This window comes from Panthera leo, chromosome B3 (assembly GCF_018350215.1).
Source record: "Panthera leo isolate Ple1 chromosome B3, P.leo_Ple1_pat1.1, whole genome shotgun sequence".
Lineage (NCBI taxonomy): Eukaryota > Metazoa > Chordata > Mammalia > Carnivora > Felidae > Panthera > Panthera leo.
In genome coordinates, this window is record NC_056684.1 from 131,554,214 (window position 1) to 131,576,725 (window position 22,512).

The 22,512-nt window shown below is 39.3% G+C and overlaps 1 protein-coding gene across 5 annotated transcripts in view; it reads right to left on the reverse strand.

The window, feature by feature from the left end:
* EML5 (EMAP like 5) overlaps nucleotides 1–22,512 on the reverse strand; it is a 185,567-nt gene that overhangs the window by 49,921 nt on the left and 113,134 nt on the right. For all 5 annotated transcript variants that reach the window (XM_042944025.1, XM_042944024.1, XM_042944023.1 and 2 more), the window contains 2 exons: nucleotides 9,081–9,233; nucleotides 8,222–8,353 (listed from right to left, as the gene is read on the reverse strand). In XM_042944025.1, coding sequence (XP_042799959.1) covers nucleotides 8,222–8,353; nucleotides 9,081–9,233 — 285 coding nt within the window. The remainder of the gene's footprint in view (nucleotides 1–8,221; nucleotides 8,354–9,080; nucleotides 9,234–22,512) is intronic.

Here is a 22,512-nt window from a genome sequence, read left to right on the forward strand (position 1 = left end):
TTTAGGAATCAAAGTAATACTGGCTTCATAGAATGAGTCTGGAAGTTTTCCTTCCCTTTCTATTTTTTGGAATAGCTTGAGAAGGATAGGTATTATCTCTGCTTTAAACGTCTGGTAGAACTCCCTGGGGAAGCCATCTGGTCCTGGACTCTTATTTGTTGGGAGATTTTTGATGACTGATTCAATTTCTTTGCGGGTTATGGGTCTGTTCAAGCTTTCTATTTCCTCCTGATTGAGTTTTGGAAGCATGTGGGTGTTTAGGAATTTGTCCATTTCTTCCAGGTTGTCCAGTTTGTTGGCATATAATTTTTCATAGTATTCCCTGATAATTGCTTGTATCTCTGAGGGATTGGTTGTAATAATTCCATTTTCATTCATGATTTTATCTATTTGGGTCATCTCCCTTTTCTTTTTGAGAAGCCTGGCTAGAGGTTTATCAATTTTGTTTATTTTTTCAAAAAACCAACTCTTGGTTTCGTTGATCTGCTCTACAGTTTTTTTAGATTCTATATTGTTTATTTCTGCTCTCATCTTTATTATTTCTCTTCTTCTGCTGGGTTTAGGCTGCCTTTGCTGTTCTGCTTCTATTTCCTTTAGGTGTGCTGTTAGATTTTGTATTTGGGATTTTTCTTGTTTCTTGAGATAGGCCTGGATTGCAATGTATTTTCCTCTCAGGACTGCCTTCGCTGCATCCCAAAGCATTTGGATTGTTGTATTTTCATTTTCATTTGTTTCCATATATATTTTTAATTTCTTCTCTAATTGCCTGGTTGTCCCACTCATTCTTTAGTAGGGTGTTCTTTAACCTCCATGCTTTTGGAGGTTTTCCAGACTTTTTCCTGTGGTTGATTCCAAGCTTCATAGCGTTGTGGTCTGAAAGTATGCATGGTATGATCTCAATTCTTGTATACTTAGGAAGGGCTGTTTTGTGACCCAGTATGTGATCTATCTTGGAGAATGTTCCATGTGCACTCGAGAAGAAAGTATATTCTGTTGCTTTGGGATGCAGGGTTCTAAATGTGTCTGTCAAGTCCATCTGATCCAATGTATCATTCAGGGCCCTTGTTTCTTTATTGACCGTGTGTCTAGATGATCTATCCATTTCTGTAAGTGGAGTGTTAAAGTCCCCTGCAATTACCACATTCTTATCAATAAGGTTGCTTATGTTTGTGAGTAATTGTTTTATATATTTGGGGGCTCCTGTATTCTGCGCATAGACATTTATAATTGTTAGCTCTTCCTGATGGATAGACCCTGTGATTATTATATAATGCCCTTCTTCATCTCTTGTTACAGCCTTTGATTTAAAGTCTAGTTTGTCTGATGTAAGTATGGCCACTCCAGTTTTCTTTTGACTTCCAGTGGCATGATAAATAGTTCTCCATCCCTTCACTCTCAATCTGAAGGTGTCCTCAGGTCTAAAATGAGTCTCTTGTAGACAGCAAATAGATGGGTCTTGTTTTTTTATCCATTCTGATACCCTATGTCTTTTGGTTGGCACATTTAGTCCATTTACATTCAGTGTTATTACAGAAAGATATGAGTTTAGAGTCATTGTGATGTCCGTAGGTTTCATGCTTGTAGCGATGTCTCTGGTACTTTGTCTCATAGGATCCCCCTTAGGATCTCTTGTAGGGCTGGTTTAGTGGTGACGAATTCCTTCAGTTTTTGTTTGTTTGGGAAGACCTTTATCTCTCCTTCTATTCTAAATGACAGACTTGCTGGATAAAGGATTCTGGGCTGCATATTTTTTCTGTTTATCACATTGAAGATCTCCTGCCATTCCTTTCTGGCTTGCCAAGTTTCAGTAGAGAGATCAGTCACGAGTCTTATAGGTCTCCCTTTATATGTTAGAGCACGTTTATCTCTAGCTGCTTTCAGAATTTTCTCTTTATCCTTGTATTTTGCCAGTTTCACTATGATATGTCGTGCAGAAGATCGATTCAAGTTACGTCTGAAGGAGGTTCTCTGTGCCTCTTGAATTTCAATGCCTTTTTCCTTCCCCAGATCCGGGAAGTTCTCAGCTATTATTTCTTCAAGTACACCTTCAGCACCTTTCCCTCTCTCTTCCTCCTCTGGAATACCAATTATGTGTAGATTATTTCTCTTTAGTGCATCACTTAGTTCTCTAATTTTCCCCTCGTACTCCTGGATTTTTTTATCTTTTTCTCAGCTTCTTCTTTTCCATAATTTTATCTTCTAGTTCACCTATTCTCTCCTCTGCCTCTTCAATCCGAGCCGTAGTCGTCTCCATTTTATTTTGCAGTTCATTGATCGCATTTTTTAGCTCCTCCTGGCTGCTCCTTAGCCCCTTGATCTCTGTAGCAAGAGATTCTCTGCTTTCCTTTATACTGTTTTCAAGCCCAGCGATTAATTTTATGACTATTATTCTAAATTCACTTTCTGTTATATTGCTTAAATCATTTATGATTAGTTCGTTAGCTGTTATTTCCTGGACGTTTTTCTGAGGGGAATTCTTCCGTTTCATCATTTTGGATAGTCCCTGTAGTGGTGCGGGACTGCGGGGCACTTCCCCTGTGCTGTCTTGAATAACTTGCGTTGGTGGGCAGGGACGCAGTCAGACCTGATGTCTGCCCCCAGCCCACGGCTGGGGCCACAGTCAGACTGGTGTGTGCCTTCTCTTCCCCTCTCCTAGGGGCGGGATTCACTGTGGGGTGGTGTGGCCGTCTGGGCTACTTGCACACTGCCAGGCTTGTGGTGCTGGGGATCTGGTGTATTAGCTGGGGTGGATTGGCAAGGTGCACAGGGGCGGGAGGGGAAGGCTCAGCTCGATTTTCCTTTGGAGATCCGCTTCGGGAGGGGCCCTGCGGCACCGGGAAAGAGTCAGACCTGCTGGAGGGATGGATCCGCAGAAGCACAGCGTTGGGTGTTTGCGTGGTGCAAGTAAGTTCTGGGAACCGGTTCCCTTTGGGATTTTGGCTGGGGGATGGGCGAGGGAGATGGCGCTGGCGAGCGCCTTTGTTCCCCGCCAAGGTGAGCTCTGTCGTCTGAGGCTTAACAACTCTCCCTCCCGTTGTCCTCCAGCCCTCCCGCTCTCCGAGCAGAGCTGTTAGCTTATAACCTTCCAGATGTCAAGTCCCGCTTGCTGTCGGAACACACTCCCTCCGGCCCCTCTGCTTTTGCCAGCCAGACTCGGGGGCTCTGCTTGGCCAGCGGGCCGCCCCTCTGCCCCGTCTCCCTCCCGCCAGTCCGTGGAGCTCGCACCGCCTCTCCGCCCTTCCTACCCTCTTCCGTGGGCCTCTCGTCTGCTCTTGGCTCTGGAGACTCTGTTCTGCTAGTCTTCTGGCGGTTTTCTGGGTTATTTAGGCAGGTGTAGGTGGAATCTAAGTGATCAGCAGGACGCGCGGTGAGCCCAGCGTCCTCCTACGCCACCATCTTCCCAGGATTCCTCCAAATTTTCTATTTCTTCCTGTTTCAGTTTTTAAAAATTTTTTTTTAACATTTATTTATTATTGAGAGACAGACACAGAGAGTGAGCAGGGGAGGGGTAGAGAGAGGGGAGACACAGAATCCAAAGTAGGCTCCAGGCTCTGGGCTGTCAGCACAGAGCCCGACGCGGGGCTTGAACTCACAAACTGTGAGATCATGACCTGAGCCTAAGTTGGTCCCTTAATCAACTGAGCCACCCAGGCACCCCCGTTTCAGTTTTGATAGGTTGTATGTTTCTAGGAATTTATCCTTTTCTTCTAGGTTGTCATATTGTTTGTTTGGCATATTATTTTTCATACTATTCTCTTAGAAGTCTTTTATTTCTGTGGTGTTGGTAATTTCTCCTCTTTGTTTCTGATTTTGAGTTGGTTTTTTTTTCTCCCTTAATAAATCTGGCTGGAGGTTTATCAGTTTTGTTGATCTTTTCAAAGAACCAGCTCCTGGTTTCATTGATCTGTTCCATCGTTTCTTTAGTTTCTATTTTGTTTATTTCAGCTCTAATCTTTGTTTTTTCCTTCCTTCTGCTGGATTTGGGTTTTGTCGGTTCTTTTTCTCTTTTAGGTAGGGTTAGGTTGTTTGAGATTTTTCTTGCTCCAGGCCTGTTTTGCTATAAACTTCTCTCTTAGAACTGCTTTTGCTGCATACCAAAGATTTTGGATTGTTCTGTTTTCATTTTCATTGGTCTCCAAGTATTCTTTTTCTTTCTTCTTTCATTTCTTGGTTGACCCAATCATTATTTTCAGTTGATGAGACTTGTTTTGTGACTAATATGTGATCTATTCTGGAGACTATTTAATGTGCACTTGAAAAGAATGTGTGTTCTGTTTTAGGATGGAATGTTCTAAATGTATCTGTTAAATCCTTCTGGTCCAGTGTTAATTGAAGTCACTATTTCCTTGTTGATTTTCTGTTTGGATGTATCCACAAATATAAGTGGGGTGTTAAAGTCCCCTACTGTTATCTTATTACTATCGATTACCTCTTTTATATGCATTTAACTACTGTATGTATTTAGGTACTCCCATGTTGGGTGCCTAAATATTTACAGTTGCTCTATCTTCTCGTTGGATTGTTCCTTTTTAAGCATACCCTGTCTTTCTTCGTCTCTTGTTACCGTCTTTGTTTTAAAGTCTATTTTGTCCAATGTAAGTATTGGCTACCCTGGCTCCCTTTTTACTTTCATTTGCATGAGAAATGGTTTCCCATTCCTTCACTTGCAATCTGCAGGTATACTAAGGTCTGAAATGAGTCTCTTATAGGAAGCATATAGAGAGGTCTTATTTTTTTTATCCATTCTGTCACTCTAGGTCTTCTGATGAGAGTGTTTAGTCCATTTACATTCAAAGTAATTACTGATAGGTATGTACTTATTGCCATTTTGTTACTTGTTTATGGTTGATTTTGTAGTTCTTCTCTATTCCTTTCTGCCCTTGCTCTCTTCTCTCATGGTTTGCTGGCTTTCTTTAGTGATACATGTAGATTCCCTTCTCTTTATTTTTTTCATATCTACTACTGGGTTTTGATTTGTTATTACCATTAGGTTTGTATATAACACCTTATGCTTCTAGCACTCTATCTTAAGTTGATGGATGCTTAAGTTTGAATCCATTCTTTACTCTTCTCCCCATTTCAGGTACGTGGTGTCATACTTTACTTCCTTTTATTTGTAAATCCCTTGACTGATTTTTGTAAATATACTTAATTTTACTGCTTTTGTGCTTCCTGCTTTTCTTACTCTTACTTATGATCTTTTCTTTCCACTCAGAACATCCCCTTTAATAATTCTTATAGGGCTGGCTTAATGGTAATGAATTCCTTTAGCCTTTGCTTGTCTGGGAAACTCTCCTACGCTGAGGTGCAGCCTTGCTGGATACAGTATTCTTGGCTGCAGGTTTTTTTTTTCTTTCAACACTCTAAATATATCATGCCAATCCCTTCTAGTCTGCAAAGTGTCTGCTAAAAATCTGGTGATAGCCTTATGGGGTTTTTCTGGTATATAACTGTCTTCTGTTGCTGCCCTTAAAATTCTTTGTCACTCCTTTTTGTCATTTTAATTACTATGTGTCTTGGTGTGAACCTCTTTGGGTTGGTTTTGTTGGGGGTTCTCTGCACGTCCTGGATATGGATTTCTGTTTCCTTTCCCAGGTTCGAGAAGTTTACAGTTATTATTTCTTCAAATAAATGTTATACCGCTCTTTCTTTCTCTTCTCCTTTGGGATCCCTATAATGCAAATGTTATTATACTTGATGGTGTCACTAAGTTCCCTAAGTCTATTTTCATTTATTATTTTTTGTCTCTCCTGTTCAGACTGATTGCTTTCCATTATTCTGTCCTATGGGTCGCTAATCCATGCTTCTGCTTCCTCTACTGTACTATTTATTCCATCTAGTGTATTTTCAATTTCAGTTATTGAGTTCTTCATCTCTGATTGGTTTTTTATGTTTTCTATCTCTTTATTAAGGGTCTCATTGAGATCATCTACTCTTTTCTCAAGTGCAGCGAGTATCTTTATGACCATTACTTTAAATTCTCTATCAGCCATGTTCATTATCTCCGTTTCATTTAGCTCTCTTGTTGTGATTTTGTCCCCTTCTTTCACTTGGGACATATCCCTCTCTTCTCATTTGTCTAACTCTCTATGTATATTTCTACATGTTAGGAAAGTCAGCCACACCTCCTGCTCCTGAAAGTAGTGGTCTTAGGGGCACCTGGGTGGCCCAATCGGTTAAACACCCAACTCTTAATTTTGGCTCAGGTCATGATCCCAGGGTCATGGGACTGAGCCCCATGTCAGACTCCGTGCTGAGGCGTGGAGCCTGCTTGGATTCTCTTTCTCTCCCTCTGCCCTTTTTCTGGTCGCATGCTCTGAAAGAAAGAAAAAAGAAAAGAAAAGAGAAGAAAAAAGAAAAGAAAGAGAGGTGGCCTTGTGAAAGAGAGGTCCTGTGGTGCTCTGCAGTGCAATGTCCCATTTACTTCGGGAGCATCTCCTGTGTGTGTTGCCTGTGCCCTGCTATGGTTGCTGAGCAGCTTTTGCCCTCAATCCAGTCATCTGCAATGGTTCTCTTTGCTGACGATGGGCAGGGTTTATCCTTGTGTTCTTAGTGGACCAGTCTAGGGCCACCTTGGGCTTAAGTTGAGTCAGACCAGGTATTTGCCAGAGATGTAGTGGCACCAAACTACAGGGAACTTTCCCTGTGTTGTCCCCTGAGAAGCTTTCATTGGTGGGCAGGGCTTGCAGTCAGATGAGATGCCTGTCCCCATCCCACTGGTGTGTGTTGTTATCCTCTCTCCCCAAGAACTGCGAGATCATGACCTGAGCCAAAGTTGGATGCTTAATCTACTGAGCCACACAGGTGCCCCTGCCCCTCCAGGGCTGATTTTTAAAGTTCTAGGTGTTAAACCCTGCTGACTAAGAATGTGCGGAATTCAACCCCTTTGGTTTTCAAAGCCAAATGTTTTGTCTTTCCCCTGTGGGCTCCCCAGTGTGAGAGTCTGTTTCTCTCCCCTCTTCAAGTTCACAGTGTCCCTCCCTCCTGCAGACAGTCCTGTGGGTCCCTTTAGCTCCCAACGGCATCTCCACCCTTCCTGCCCTCTTCACATGAACTCTTCTCAACATTCAGCTTTGGAGAATCTGGTCTGCCAGTCTTTGGGTCATTTTCTGGGTTATTTACACTGATGTGGGTGTTACCTAGTTGTATCTGAGACAAGGTGAGTCTAGCATTCTCCTACTCTGCCATCTTCCTTGGAATGAGGATGTTTAACTTTCATGGGAAAAATTAAGCTTAAACATGAAAAACATTTTCCTCCACAACCACATAATGAATTCATAAATTATTTAATTTTTGTGTATGTATATACATAAAAACTATTTCTGTTATCATGCATATAAAAAAAAAACCCTAGATAGAAATTTGAGGACTTTTTTTTTTTAAAAAGCATTTTGTTTAATTATATTTGGAAAAACTTTAATACTAGATTTATATAAATGAAGACATGAAACAAAAATCCTTAAAAATGGAGCATTTAAAACACTTAGCATTTATCCAAATTATTTAACACTGCCATATGCAATGCGTTCTGCTGAAAAAACAAAGACACTCATTAAATTATGTATGTTATACAACCGTGACTGATTTTAAGAACTGTGTTTGATCGAATGATGGGGAAATGACATTAATATCCTCACTAACATATCTTTTTCCCAAATTTTCAGTTATTATTTACACTAAGCTTATCTGACAAAAACCAGGACAAACAGGGGTGCCTGGGTGGCTCAGTCAGTTGGGCCTCCAAATCTTGGTTTCAGCTCAGGTCATGCTCTCATGGTTTGTGAGTTTGAGCCCTGCATTGTGGGCTCTGCACTGACAGCACAGAGCCTCCTTGGGATTCATTCTCCCTCTCCCTCTCTCTCTGCTCCTCCCCCACTCTCTCTCTCTCAAAACAGATGGATAAACTTTAAAAAACTATATTAAAAAATAGGACAAATAACTGAAAAACTTTTTATATAATATTGAAGTTACTTTACAAATTAAAGAATTTATCACTTACCATTCTATCATGTGAATTATGATACTGGAAGTACTGAAAAGTTTTAACTCACAGCATTCACCTTCAGATGTGAAATAAAGTAGTGGAAAATAATTTTGAGAACAATGTGTCTCACAATGATTTTGAACTCATCTGTTGAATCACTTTTTTAAAGTTTCTTTAAAGGAGCTATACTAAATCAAATGAAACTTTTACCAAATAGTAAGTTATTTAAATTCTTACCTCTAATATCCCAATCAACATGGGTTATGTAACTGGTAGCGCCTTTGCATATTCCTACTCTTTTACTACTCATCACATTGTATATATCTATAAAACTGTCATGGGATGCTACCGCAAGATATTTCCCAGAACCTAGAATAGAAACATATTTGCTTGAGATTGTCTCTCTTTAGAAATGTTTTTTTACACTCTACAACTAGACTTAATTTTCTTAACATTTTTTGGGAAGAACACTTAGGTGTTTTGTAAATTATAACAAAATGTGTATAAAATGACAAACAGTAACTATATTTTTCAAGTACATTATGGTTAACAAAAGAAAATGTCCTCTTTAGCATAGTGAGATAGTTCAGTGGATAGAAAAGGCCAAAAATTATATACAATGTAATCCAATACACTGTATTTAACTAAAAACAAAACAAAAAAATAACCCTTTATATGTAGAAAAAATAAAAGTAAAATAATGAGTAAATTTTGCCCTAACATTAGCAATTCCCAGAGTATAGTGGGTTTTGTCAGAGATAATGAATACACGGAAACTGATGAAGCAAAATTAATGCAAAATTTCAAAAGTATTAAGAATATAATGAAGGTTGTCATCCAATCCCTTTTATGTTAGAAATGAGGAAACTCAAACTCAGAGAAAATCACATAGAAAATTTAGTGACAGAATTGGCACTAAGCCAGATATTTTGCCACTGATCTAATACAGGAATTTTACTTCTTACCATACTGTCTTTTCTAGTCAAAAAATTAAAATTCCAAGATAACATAATGGTTAATAAAAATTACATATGGATATATTTACTCATTGTCTGACTCAAGTTAATAATCAAATATGATTTCAATGATATCTTACCTGGTGAAAATCGAATGTCCGAAATAATATCTTTCCTGTGATGAAAAGACACAAGATCTTCTAGAGTATCTGCATTTGCCATTAAGAAACTTCCATCATTCAGACCTACAGCTAAAGCTTTACCATCAGGAGAAAAACAGCAACATCTCCCACCTAAAAGAGAGCATATATTGGGCGATTTTCTTCTATTTAAAAAAATCATGTTAAGGAACTTTTATTGTCAAAGAGAGTTCCTGTATTCATTATGATCTCAAATCAATATTCAAAAGGAGTCACAGGATGCAGGCAACAAAGTTTTCTACAGAAATCAGTGGTAATTAGGCAATAATTAATACAAACCATCTTCTCTTCTGGACATAACTAAAGTAAGGACTAATATTTATTTAAAAAACTAAGTTGATGAGAAAGAACGAGAGATTTTAGCTAACATAAAAAGCCAATGACATACGTGGAAATATTTTTTTAAGTGGTTGCTACCTCTGTAGTTTCTATTCTACAATCAGAAATTTAAGAAAAAAGGCCATCTTTATAAATATGCTTTCAAATTTGAAAAAAAATATGACAATAAACAATTATTAGGCAAAACTAGGAAGATCTATTAATGCATGGAAGATCTAACCATGCATGAAGAAATAATAATGCTAATATTAATTTTTAAAAATCAGGGTTAATATGTACTGGGAAATAAACAATAATGGGGTTAGCCTGACAGCAAAGGATACAGCAGACATATTCAAAAGTCCTAAGGTTTTTAGTGTTTGCATAAAATTTAGAGAGGGAGGGATGAGGTACAGCTCTTACAAAATGAAAAGTTACAGAATAAATTGAGAATAAGTCATGTATTATCATTTAATTATCAAGAATACATTGGTAATGAATAAATCTAGGATGATTTCTGAGATTTAGGAGTAAGAGATGATGATGGTCCGGAGCAGGGTAGCTGGAGTAGAGGTATACTTTGAAGACAGAGCTGGCAGGACTTTGACTAACTGGGAGCAGAATAGGAGAAAAAGATAAAAGTCAAGGCTATTTTTTTTTTTTTTAATGATGATGTCATTTACCAAGATGGAAAAAACTAGCAGAGGTACATGTGTTTGATTTTGTACCCATGAAGCTAAGGATACCTATGACAAATTCAAGTGAAGATATCAATAAGCCAGTATGATATAATTATACTTGTCTGGAGTTCAAGGGAGAGGCTAAACTGGAGATATAAGTATGGAAGACGTAGCATGGTAGACAGTAGTCATCACAGTCATGAAACTGGATAAGAGCTTGTTATTAATTTATTGACTCTCAGCTCCAAATCCAACCTTTCTTTCCTGCTATACAATACAGCTGAGCCCTGCTGACATTTTTTCCTTTTCCTAAACTTGATTTTAGCCGATGGAGGGTACTGTACTGGAGGGCCCCTATAAGGCCAAAGAAGAAGGAAGGGATTTTTCCTTCCTCTGGTGTGCTAGAACCAGTGGATTAGATTAATGAAGGGGTAGGGGTAGATGTTGGGATGCAGTTGGGGATGGGAGATTTTCTCTGCCCCCCATAGCAAAAGATTTCCTACATCAGCCCTTTGGCAAGCTTCTTTTCCACTTGCACCCACATCCTTTCTAAAGAGATATGAATCTCGGGAAAAGAGGGGAAGGGTTCATTCCTTAATCACCATCCACTAGCCCTACAGCTGGTAGCTGCTTTTTGCAGTTGCTACTTCTATACCCCTTAGAATACCACCTTTCATTAGTTAACACTTATTCTTATTAAATTTTCCCTATTCCAATTCCTGGGGTGGTTTCTGTCTCTTGATTGATACAGAATTGATACTGAAGTAGTCACAGGAGACAGATCACTAAAGATGGGATTTTTGGAATTGGCTTAGTCATGCCTTTGGGCTTAAGCACAGTGCTGGGCCCTTGCCAATGGGAAATGGGATGTCAGTAATCAAGGTATGCATTGCCATAACAATCAAGTTGTCTCCTACATCCTGCAGTTCACTGTCACTTCTACTGAAGTAAAATGCCCTGGGAGTCCAAGAGGCTGCTGCCTTTGACCATCACAAAAATAATGATGACCACAAGGACTGTGCTGTGCAAAAGATTCCGAGTGCATAGAACATTTAACAGAAAGATGTAACATGCTCTGGTCCTTAACCCTTCAGCATCTGTCATGGTCTGAATAGAGAGAGCTTACACTGCAGACCTAGAAGAATCTCTGACAGGGCTGATGTGGCTGAAAATTAAATACAAAACTTAATTGTGCAGGTTGCAAATTTACAATGTGAGTTGAATTCCCAGACTCACCAAATTTCTTGATTGGTAAAGGAAGAAATTTGGACTGTGGAATGGGAGCATCTGACTGGATTCAGACAAAACTGAAAATCTTTAATTTCTGTATTATTCAGAGTCTCACAGCCAGTGCAAATAGTTTGCTCTCCTGTGTCTGGGAAGACTGGCCTTCTGGTGCATATACCTTGAAGGGATATTTAACCTTACGAAGAACCATTAACAACCACTTCTCTGCTGTCACTAGATCCTCAGCTTGGATCAAATCTCGCGCGTGCTCTAACGCAGAGGTTAGCAAACATTTTCTTAAAGGACCAGACAGTAAATATTTTCAGCACTGCAGGCCATATGATCTCTGTCACAACTACTCAACTCTGTTATAGTGCAAAAACAGATCTCAGACAATACATAAATGAATGGACATGGTTGTGTTCCAATGACATGTACACAATCAGGAGGTGGGCTGGATTTGCTGACCTCTGATATAGAGGGAGGAATCAAAAAGTTTAGGGAGGTAAGAACACTGAAGTAGATTTTTCATAGGCAACGTGTACACTCACCCACCAACTACATCCCCCCAAAAAGTCTAAAAACTAGTTCCTTCATAAGAGCATTTAGAAATACATTAACTAAGGGCAGCATCTACATCCTTGAAAAGTTCTTTGATGTCCTCCTATGTAGATCAGGAATGAGAGCTGTCCCCAATAATATGGGCTCCCTGATTCAACAGGGATAACCTAGGAAATGCAGAAGCCACGTAGCAGCACTTAAAAGGGCAGGTTCTTTACCGAAAATGGCAGCAGGAATACACTAATAATCAGAATGTTTTGGCCTGTGGAGATTTCTTTTGGTGACTAATCAATCATGGTGTCTGCAGGAATTCAATAGATGAGTAGGCTACTAAATTAGTCTTTGATCTATATGACAGAAAAAACCCCAGACCTGGTGGCTAAAAAAACCAGACTTAAATTCTCATCCTATTTTCAGTCCAACGTCAATTCATATACTCAGAGCCCCTTGGTTAAAAAGCGAAGGCTAAGTCCCACTGAGGAGGAACCTATAGCAATGTCATCATATAAAGTAAATCTTCCTCTAACAATCGGTGGCCAAGAATGATTGTTTCCATGAAAGGAATACCCATACTATCAGGAGTTAGTAAACAGGGGCTCTGAACTGACGTTAATTCTGTGGATTCCATCCAGTTCGTGAATTGTAACAGATATACCTGGCAACTTGTAGAATCCACTAGGCTGGCTCTGTGATCCATGGGTAAGAGTCATTATAACAGGAAGAAATAAGTGAAAACCCCTGGAAATTCCTCTATCAAGACAATAAATCAGAAGCAAAACTGCAAGCCTCAGAATTACAAAATTACAAATATCAGCGATACCACCAAAGACTTGAAATATGCAGTAGTAAGAATACCTATCACATTTAAACTTGCCTGTTTGGTCTGTGTGAAATAAGATGGATTTCAGATACGACCTACGGATAATAAATTTAATCAGGTAGCAATGCTAACTGAAGCTACTCTTCCAGATCTTTACCAGAAAAAACAAACACAATCCCTGGCATTTTGCATGCAGCTATTGCCCTGGTTAATGCTTTTTTTTTTTTTTTCCTCCATCCCGATTTGTAAGGACCACCAGAGCAGTCTGCTTTTACCTGGCTTGTATCTGTGTATACCTTCAAAGCCTTGCCTCAGGGCTATTCAACTCTCCTGTTTTTTGCCATAATATAGTCCACAGAGATCCTGATCGTCTGGACATTCCACAAAAAATCTCAATGGTCCACTACATTGATGACATTATGCAGAATGGATCTGGGGAACAGGAAGCAACAACTTTAGATGCCTTAGTAAGACCTAAGTGAACTGAGACAGCAGAAGATAATTCCTACAAAAATTAAGGAACCTGCCATCTCAGTGAAGCTTCTGGGGATCCAATGATCGGGAGCATATTAAGATATTTCCTCCAAGGTGAAAGACAAATTGCTATATTTTCCATTACCCACTATAAACAAAAGGAGCAAAATGCCTGGTATACCTTTTTGGAAGCCTACACCACATTTGAGTGAGCTGTTTCTACCCAACTATCAAGTCACTATGAGGCTTCCCTGGGGCCAGAACAAGAGAAGGCAAGCTGATCTTCCACTGGGCCCTTATCATCTAGCAAATCTAATGATACTCAAACTGTCTGTGGTAAACAGAAATGCTGTTTCCAGAAGAATGTCTCTGGAAAGCTACCAAAGGAGAATCATACTGCAGATCTCTTAGATTTGGGAGAAAATCCATGCTCTCCTTTGCAAATAACTAATTTTCTTTTCAGAAGGAGTTTCAGCCTTGCTACTAGGCCTTGGTAGACAGTAAATGCCTAACTATGGGATATCAAGTGACTGTGTATCTTAAGCTTCCGGAACATCATGAACCGAAAGTTACATGACCAACCTAGTCACAGATGGGGTATGCACAACAGCAATCTATCATCAAGTGGAAAAGGGATATAAAAGATGAGCCTTGGATAGATTTGGAAGCCAGAAGTAATGAACAGGTGGCTCAGGATCCATCAATAATTCCTGCTGCAATACCTCGTCTCTCTCTCTATCTATACCTATGGCCTCAAGGGTATTCATTGATTATCAGCTGAATGAGGAAGAAAAACAATGAGCCATATTTACAGATGCTTCTATGCAGTATATGTCAGCACCCACCTGAAAGCACTAGAGCCCTACTCGGTGGTGGCCCTGAGGGACAGCTTTGAAGTAACATTTCACAACAGGCAGCACCTGGAGCAGGTACATTTAGTTTTCCACATTTGTAGTGACAGATGACAGGATAGACAGATTTACATGGACTCATTAGCAACTGTGAACTATCTGAATAATCAGTTAGGGACTGAATTCTTTCAGGATTAGAAGATTAGAGATGAGGAAATCTGGAAAATCGAACTTTCAGAAAGGGCACAGGTGTGAAGATTTTTGCATCTCAGGGAATGCCCAACAAAAAGCATCCACTACAGAGGAGACTCTCAGTAATCAGATACACAAAATAAATGCTCTAGGGACCTCAGAGCAGCCTCTTTTCCTAGGCAGCTAGCACTTACTCCGTGGGCTTGTGGTAAGTAGCATGGATGGAGTTTATGCTTGAGTTAGAAAACATGAACTCTCTTTTCCAAGGTTATCTTGCTACCACTACCATTACCACTGAGTGTCTACTCTGCTAACAGTAGAGAGCAACCGAACTTCTGACATGGCACCATTCCCCAGGGAGATTGGCCAGCCAGCTGGTAGCATGTTGACTATACTGGACCTCTTCTTCTTTGGAGAAGGCAAAGATTCATCTTCACGAGAATAGATGTGAATCCTGGATTTGCCTTACCTGACTGACCATTATGCTTCTGCTAGCACCATCATCCATGGACACATGGGATGGATGCCCTATCCACTAACATAGAATTCCATGCTTCTGATCAAGGAACTTCAGGCAAAAAATGTGCATTAGGCTCATACCCATGGAATTAAATGATTTTATCACAACTCCCACTACTCCAAGAAAGCTAGTATGGCTTACTGAAAACTAATTGATGTCACCATCTGGGAAACAACACCCTGAAAGACTGGGCTTTTGTCTTACAGAATGCAATATATACTTTGAATCACAGTTCATTACATGGTGCTGTCTACCTCATGGCTAGTTACATGGGTCTGGAAAATCAAGAAGTGGGAGTGATTCTTCTCACTACTAAATCTAATAATCAACTTGCACTATTTTGTTTTGCATCCTGGCAAATCTGAGCTCTGCTTATTTAGTCTTGACTCCTAAGAGCAGGGACAATTCTTTTACCAGGGAACATACTGATTCCTCTGAATGGGAATGTAGACTGCCACCTGGTCATGTTGGGCTCCTTAGGACAGTGAAACAACAGGCAAAGAAAGGGGCTGTTACTCTTCTTGCTGGAGTGGCTGATCGCAATTATAGAGGGGAAACTGAGTTACTGCTACACACCGAGGGCAAAGGAGACTATATCTGGGACCTGGAGGGTTCATTAGTATGCCCCTTAGTCTTCTATGACCAATAGTGAAACTTAATAGAAAACCAGGAAAAAAACAGGTAGAAATATTGAAATTTCACCTAATTTAGCAATGAAGGTTTGGGTTACTCATGAGCTAAGTAACTCCAACCACCTGAGGTTTCTGGCTCAGGACAAAGAAAATATGAAATGGGTAGAAGAAGAAGGAAGTCAGAGATGACAACCACAGGCGCCTGACTGGCTCAGTCGCTTAAATGTCCGACTTCAGCTCAGGTCATGATCTCATGGTTCATGAGTTCAAGCTCCACATCGGGCTCTCTGCTGTCAGCACTGAGCCCACTTCGGATCCTCTGTCCTCCCCTCTCTCTGCCCCTTCCCTGCTTGTTCTTTCTCTCAAAAATAAACATTAGGAAAAAAAGGGGGTTAGGGCACCAAGAATAATTTAAAAAACAAACAAAAAGAGTTATCAATCACAGCCCATAGCCAGTTACAGAAATAAGGACTAGACATAAATGCTTGTGTATATATAAGCTATTTACTTTTTTTTGTTTTTTAAATAATTACATCCAAGTTAATTAACATACAGCGTAATGATTTGAAGAACAGAATTTAGTGATTCATCACTTACATATAACACCGAGTGCTTATCCCAAGTGTCTTCCTTAATGCCCCTTGCCCATTTAGCCCATCCCCCACCCAACACCCCTTCAGCAACCCTCAGTTTGTTGTCTGTATTTAAGAGTCTCTTATGGTTTGTTCCCCTCCTTGTTTTTATATTATTTTTGCTTCCTTCTCTCTTCTTTTTAATACTTTACATAAGTTTGTTGATGGTTAACTTTACAATTTAGTCTGAAGTAAAAGAATATTCAGTAAGACTATGAATTTCAGAGTCATGAGTAGAATCATGTTGGAATGAATACAATAACTGTGGGAACTGTATGTCTTCGAATTTGGGGGAGAGGGTGAGAATTTCTTCACTTGTACCAGGAATAATTGCATCTCTTTGGTTAGAAACTTTTTGGGTAGAACATAAACATAAGGTTAGTTCTGTGGTTATACTGAAGTTCAAGTGTTTGTAAAAGATGTACAGGGACGCTAATTAGACAAAGGGATAGTCTGTGCCAGTTATTATTTATTGCCTCTTAGTTCCAAATCTACCATTCTTTGGGCCTTGTAGACTTCTCTCTTTTGCCCGCTGATACAAAGCTTTGCCAATAGAGGGTGCTGGAAAGACACTACAAGTCCAAAGCAGGAGAAAGGGGCTCTCCTTTAGGCTTCCAGTGTTGGATTTTACCTACAGAGCCAGAGCACTGGTGTGCAGGGAGCCTGAAGCACCCCCACGGCGGCAGCACCCCCCCACTGCGGCAGCACCCCCCCCCTCCCCGCTGTCCCCACTGCGGCAGCAAATTTCAGCAAATTTCCCCGCTGTCGCAGTAATGGGCCTAACGATTCAGCTGTGGTTTGCAGTCTCTAGCAAGATGCTCTGCTAAGACAGCAGCGGCCCTCACCAGTCAACAGTCAACTTTGTCCTGGGTTAAGTTCTTCTCCAAAAAGCCCACTTGCCATTCAGTTCTGGTCTGTACCCTCTGGCAAGCTTTTCCTTTAGCCAGTGACCACTGTCTCTCTGTTCCACTGAGGGAAGCCTGCACTCTCTGGCAAGCTTCTTCACCACTGACAGACTGTTATGATGGCAGTTACACCCTTTCCAAACACCTCTGCATCTCCTTTAACTTCTTTCTTTATTATCCCTCAGCTAACTAGGCCTAGTAGCTGCTTTCTACAGCCTTCAGTAGGTAAACACCTTCTACTAGTTAATAATTCTTATTATTAAAATTTCCATGTTAAAATAACTAGTATAGTGTCTGTCTTCTAACTGGACAATGACTGATATAGTCACACAAAGTGCAAGTGTACAAATGAAATAAAAACAGCCAGGGAGAACCCAGGAGCATTTCTATATGTAGAGAGTAGGAAGAAGAGGCAGAGCCAGTTAAGGGAAGAAGAAAAAAAGAAGTCAATAAGATAGAGAGGGAGAAAGACATGCATGGGTTCCAAAGCCAAGTGAAAAATGTATTTCAGAAAAGAAGGGATGATCAGTTATGTCAAAAACTACTGTGAGGTAGAGTGAGGACCCAGAGGTGACCAAGAGATTGGCAGCAGATTCAATGGACAAATAGAAACAAAAGCCTAACTGGGGTAAGGTTTGTGAAGCAAATGTCATGTGAAAATAGAGAAGACAGTATCGCCTTTTGAGTATCACCCATTTCGAGGAGTTCTGCCACAAAGGAGAGCAGAGAAACAAAATGGTAGTGAGACTAGTCATCACAACTGCACACTGTATTCAACCCTATTCAGCTGGCTGAACGGAGGCTTAGAGCAGGGGGAAAGTTGGGTTTAAGCAAACATTAACCTAATAAGCATCCTTTTAAATGCATAGCTGAGCTCCTTAAAAACTAAAAACAAACCAACCAACAAACAAAAAAACCCTCCCAGGGATGAAAACTAAATAAAGGGCAAAAAAAACGAGAGTAGTAAAATAAAGTCACAGCTGCTCTGAGGGTACAGGAGATATCTTGGTCCTGGGCTTCCTGGATAAAACTGCAATCTTTTAAGGGTTATACAGTCGATGTAGTCATCCAGTACTGGTTTTCAAGTTCTAGGTTACTTTTAAGTTCCAAAATACCAATACTGAAGGTGTAATACATTATTTCCAAATTTAAAAATAATCTGATATCTGGATCATCCGCATCTTAAGGCATCCAGAATATTTTCCTACTTCTCTCAAGCTTTATGGAGATGACAATCAACTGAGCAAAGCTTTGCGTGAATAATTCTTCCTCTAGTTCAAAGACTTTTTCTACAAGTCGAATGTGAACGCTGTATTAGTGTCCTAGAGCTGCTATTACAATTACCACAAACTGAGTCGCTTAAAACAACAGAAATGTATTCTTTCACACTTCTGGAATTTAGGGTCTGAAATCAAGGTGTAGGCAGGACTATGCTCCTCTGAAAGCTCTAGGAAGGATCCTTCCTTTCTTCTCCCTGGCTTCTGGAGTTTGCCACTAATCCTTGATGTTCCTTGGCTTGTAGACTCATCACCTCAATTTCTGCCTCCTGTTATTACATCACACTCTCCCTTTGTGTCTGTGTCTCCACACAGCCTTCTTATAAGAACACATACTAGTCATTCAGTGTAGAGTGCATCCTGATTCACTATGACCTCATCTTGATTACATTTGCAAAGACCCTATTTCCAAATAAGGTCACATTAAAATGTAAGTGGGTTAGGACTTACACATATCATTTTGGGGGACACAATTCAATCCACATTAGACATGACAGTAGTAAATTAGAATTTCCTTCTATAAATCTCAAATCTAAGGACAAAGAAAACTGGAAATGCTTCCTTTCAAGCAAACATTATAGCTTGTTATCAATAAAAGAGCTATAGTCCCTACTAAGAAAAATTAAAAGTTATTAAAAAAGATGTCCTCAAATAAGAGAGAGCAGTATATGATAAGTCAGAGGAAATTTGGAACTGGATTTTATTTATATATTTTCACCTTACTCAGATTAGTATGAAGTATAATATAGGGCCTTTTGAACATCTGGGAAAATTTGCACAAAACTAATTACTTTTGCAACTCAATAACAATACCATTAATGGGCTTTCTTGTTAAGACTGCTTTAAAAAGAAAGATTATTGCATTTCCAAGTTTCCATGCTGAAAGTTTCTCCATTTTATGAAGTATTTATTTTTAAACAAATTATTAATTAAAATAAGGTAATACAGATATATTTTTATAATTGTGTCTTTTCACTTGATTTATATTTACAAATTTTGTACTTAATTATACTATTAGTTTCAATGATTTTTAACATTTCTTTTATAAATATATGAAGAAAGAAAATACAGATTTAACTACATACAGTTTCTTCCCCTTCCACCCCCCAAAACCTCCAAATACCTGTACTGTCCTTTAACTGAGTACTACAATCATATCTCAAGGGAAGAGCAAGTTTCAAAAATATGCCTGGCAGTAGAGAAAGACATCAGGAAACAGACTTCTATATCCTGACTTGGGTTCTAGACAGAGGGGAAAAATTGTACTGAAGATTCACAAATGCAGCATAGCTTATGCAGATCTTAGATTTGAAGTTATACTAACTATATGATCTATGCAATCCTAGTGAAAAAAAAAATCCTTAGTAGTTCTGGATAGTAGCAACCCAGGCACCTGGGAGAAGGAAACACAAAATCACTCTGGAAATATACCTCTGATCCAGACTTCTCAGAGAAACCCCACAAGTAAAGAAAGCCCAATTAAACATAAATTTATAATCCAAATATTCAAGCACAAAATAAAATGGAACACCAGGAAGGAGTCAGCAGAAAAATAACACCAAAACAGCAGAAAAAAAACACAGCATAGTCAGATCCCAAAGGATGTCAGATAACTAGATTTCATAATCTTTATCTGATAAGTAAAGATTAAAGACATAAAAAAGGAAAGCTAAAACACAAAGAATATGTTATAAAAAATCTAAGGAATTTGAAAGAAAATAAAATTCCTAAAAATGAGAATTATCACACCTAACAGGTAGGTTAAACAGCAGACGTGAAAGAGAAAGAGCTGCTAATAATTCAGCCATAAAAAAAAAAAAAAAAAAAACAAAAACGAAATCTTGCCATTTTCAATGACATGGATAGAGCTAGAGAGTATAATGCTAAGTAAAATAAGTTAGTCAGAGAAAGACAACTACCATCTGATTTCACTCATGTGTGGAATTTAAGAAACAGAACAAATGAGAGAAGGGAAATAAAAAGAGAGAGGCAGGGGCACCTGGGTGGCTCAGTCAGTTAAGCGTCCGACTTCAGTTCAGGTCATGATCTCACAGTTTGTGGGTTCGAGCTCCGCATTGGGCTCTGGGCTGACAGCTCAGAGCCTGGAGCCTGCTTAAGATTCTGTGTCTCCCTCTCTCTCTCTGCCCCTCCCCTACTCAAGCTCTGTCTCTCTCTCAAAAATAAATAAAACTGTTAAAAAAAAAATGATTGTTTCACTATATGCTAATTTGGATGTAAATTTTAAAAAATAAAAAGTTAAATTAAAAAAAAACAGAGAGGCAAATGAAGAAACAGACTCTTAACTACAGAGAACAAACAGATGGTTCCCAGAATGGAGATGGGTGGAAGATGAGTGACACAGGTGATGGGTATCAAGAGTGCATTTGTTGTGATGTGCACTGGGTGGACATTGTATGTAAGCCCTGAATCACTAAATTGTACACCTGAAACTGATATTACACTGTATGTTAACTGGAGTTTAAATAAAAAACTTTTAAAAAGAAAATTAAGAACTAGAATAAGATCTTAAAATTTCCAGAATACTGCAGAGAGAGACAGAAAATATGAAGTGAGCCAAGACATGGAATAATACTACATAATTAAAACATAAAAATCCTCTTAAAAACTCAGGTTTGCACCAATGCTAATATCATCCTCAATGGAGAAAAACAGAGCTTTCCCTCTAAGGTCAGGAACAAGGCAGGGATGTCCACTCTCACCACTGTTATTCAACATAGCATTGGAAGTCTTAGCCTCAGCAATCAGACAACACAAAGAAATAAAAGGCATCCAAATCAGCCAGGAGGAGGTCAAACTTTCACTCTTCGCAGATGACATGATACTCTATATGGAAAACCCGAAAGATTCCACCAAAAAACGGTTAGAACTGATCCGTGAATTCAGCAAAGTTGCAGGATATAAAATCAATGCACAGAAATCGGTTGCATTCCTATACACCAATAATGAAGCAACAGAAACAGAAATAAAGGAATCGATCTCATTTACCATTGCACCAAAACCCACAAAATACCTAGGAATAAATCTTACCAAAGAGGTGAAAGATCTATACACTGAAAACGATAGAAAGCTTATGAAAGAAATTGAAGACGACACACAAAAAAATGGAAAAATATTCCATGCTCTTGGATAGGAAGAACAAATACTGTTAAAATGTCAATAGTACCCAAAGCAATCTACATATTCAGTGCAATCCCTATCAAAATAACACCAGCATTCTTCACAGAGCTAGAACAAACAATCCTAAAATTTGTATGGAACCAGAAAAGACTCCGAATAGCCAAAGCAATCTTGAAAAAGAAAACCAAAGCTGGAGGCATCACAATCCCGGACTTCAAGCTGTATTACAAAGCTGTCATCATCAAGACAGTATGGTACCGGCATAAAAACAGATACTCAGATCAATGGAACAGAATAGAGAACCCAGAAATGGACCCAGAAACGTATGGCCAACTAATCTTTGACAAAGCAGAAAAGAATATCCAATGGAATAAAGACAGTCTCTTCAGCAAGTGGTGCTGGGAAAACTGGAGAGCGACATGCAGAAGAATGAACCTGGACCACTTTCTTACACCATACACAAAAATAAACTCAAAAATGGATGAAAGACCTAAGTGTAAGACAGGAAGCCATCAAAATCCTCGAGGAGAGAGCAGGCAAAAACCTCTTTGACCTCGGCTGCTGCAACTTCTTACTCAACACATCTCCAGAGGCAAGGGAAACCAAAGCAAAAATGAACTGTTGGGACCAAATCAAAATGAAAAGCTTCTGCACAGCGAAAGAAACAATCAGCAAAACTAAAAGGCAACCGAGAGAATGGGAGACGGTATTTGCAAATGACATATCAGATAAAGGGTTAGTATCCAAAATCTATGAAGAACTTATGAAACTCAACACCCAAAAAACAAATAATCCAATGAAGAAATGGGCAAAAGACATGAACAGACACTTCTCCAAAGAAGACATCCAGATGGCCAACTGACACATGAGAAAATGCTCAACATCACTCATCATCAGGGAAATACAAATTAAAACCACAATGAGATACCACCTCACACCTGTCAGAATGGCTAACATTAACAACTGAGGCAACAATAGATGTTGGCAAGGATGTAGAGAAAGATGGATCTCTTTTGCACTGCTGGTGGGAATGCAAACTGGTGCATCCACTCTGGAAAACAGTATGGTGTTCCTCAAAAAATTAAAAATAGAACTACCCTACAACTTAGCAATTGTACTACTAGGTATTTATCCAAGGGATACAG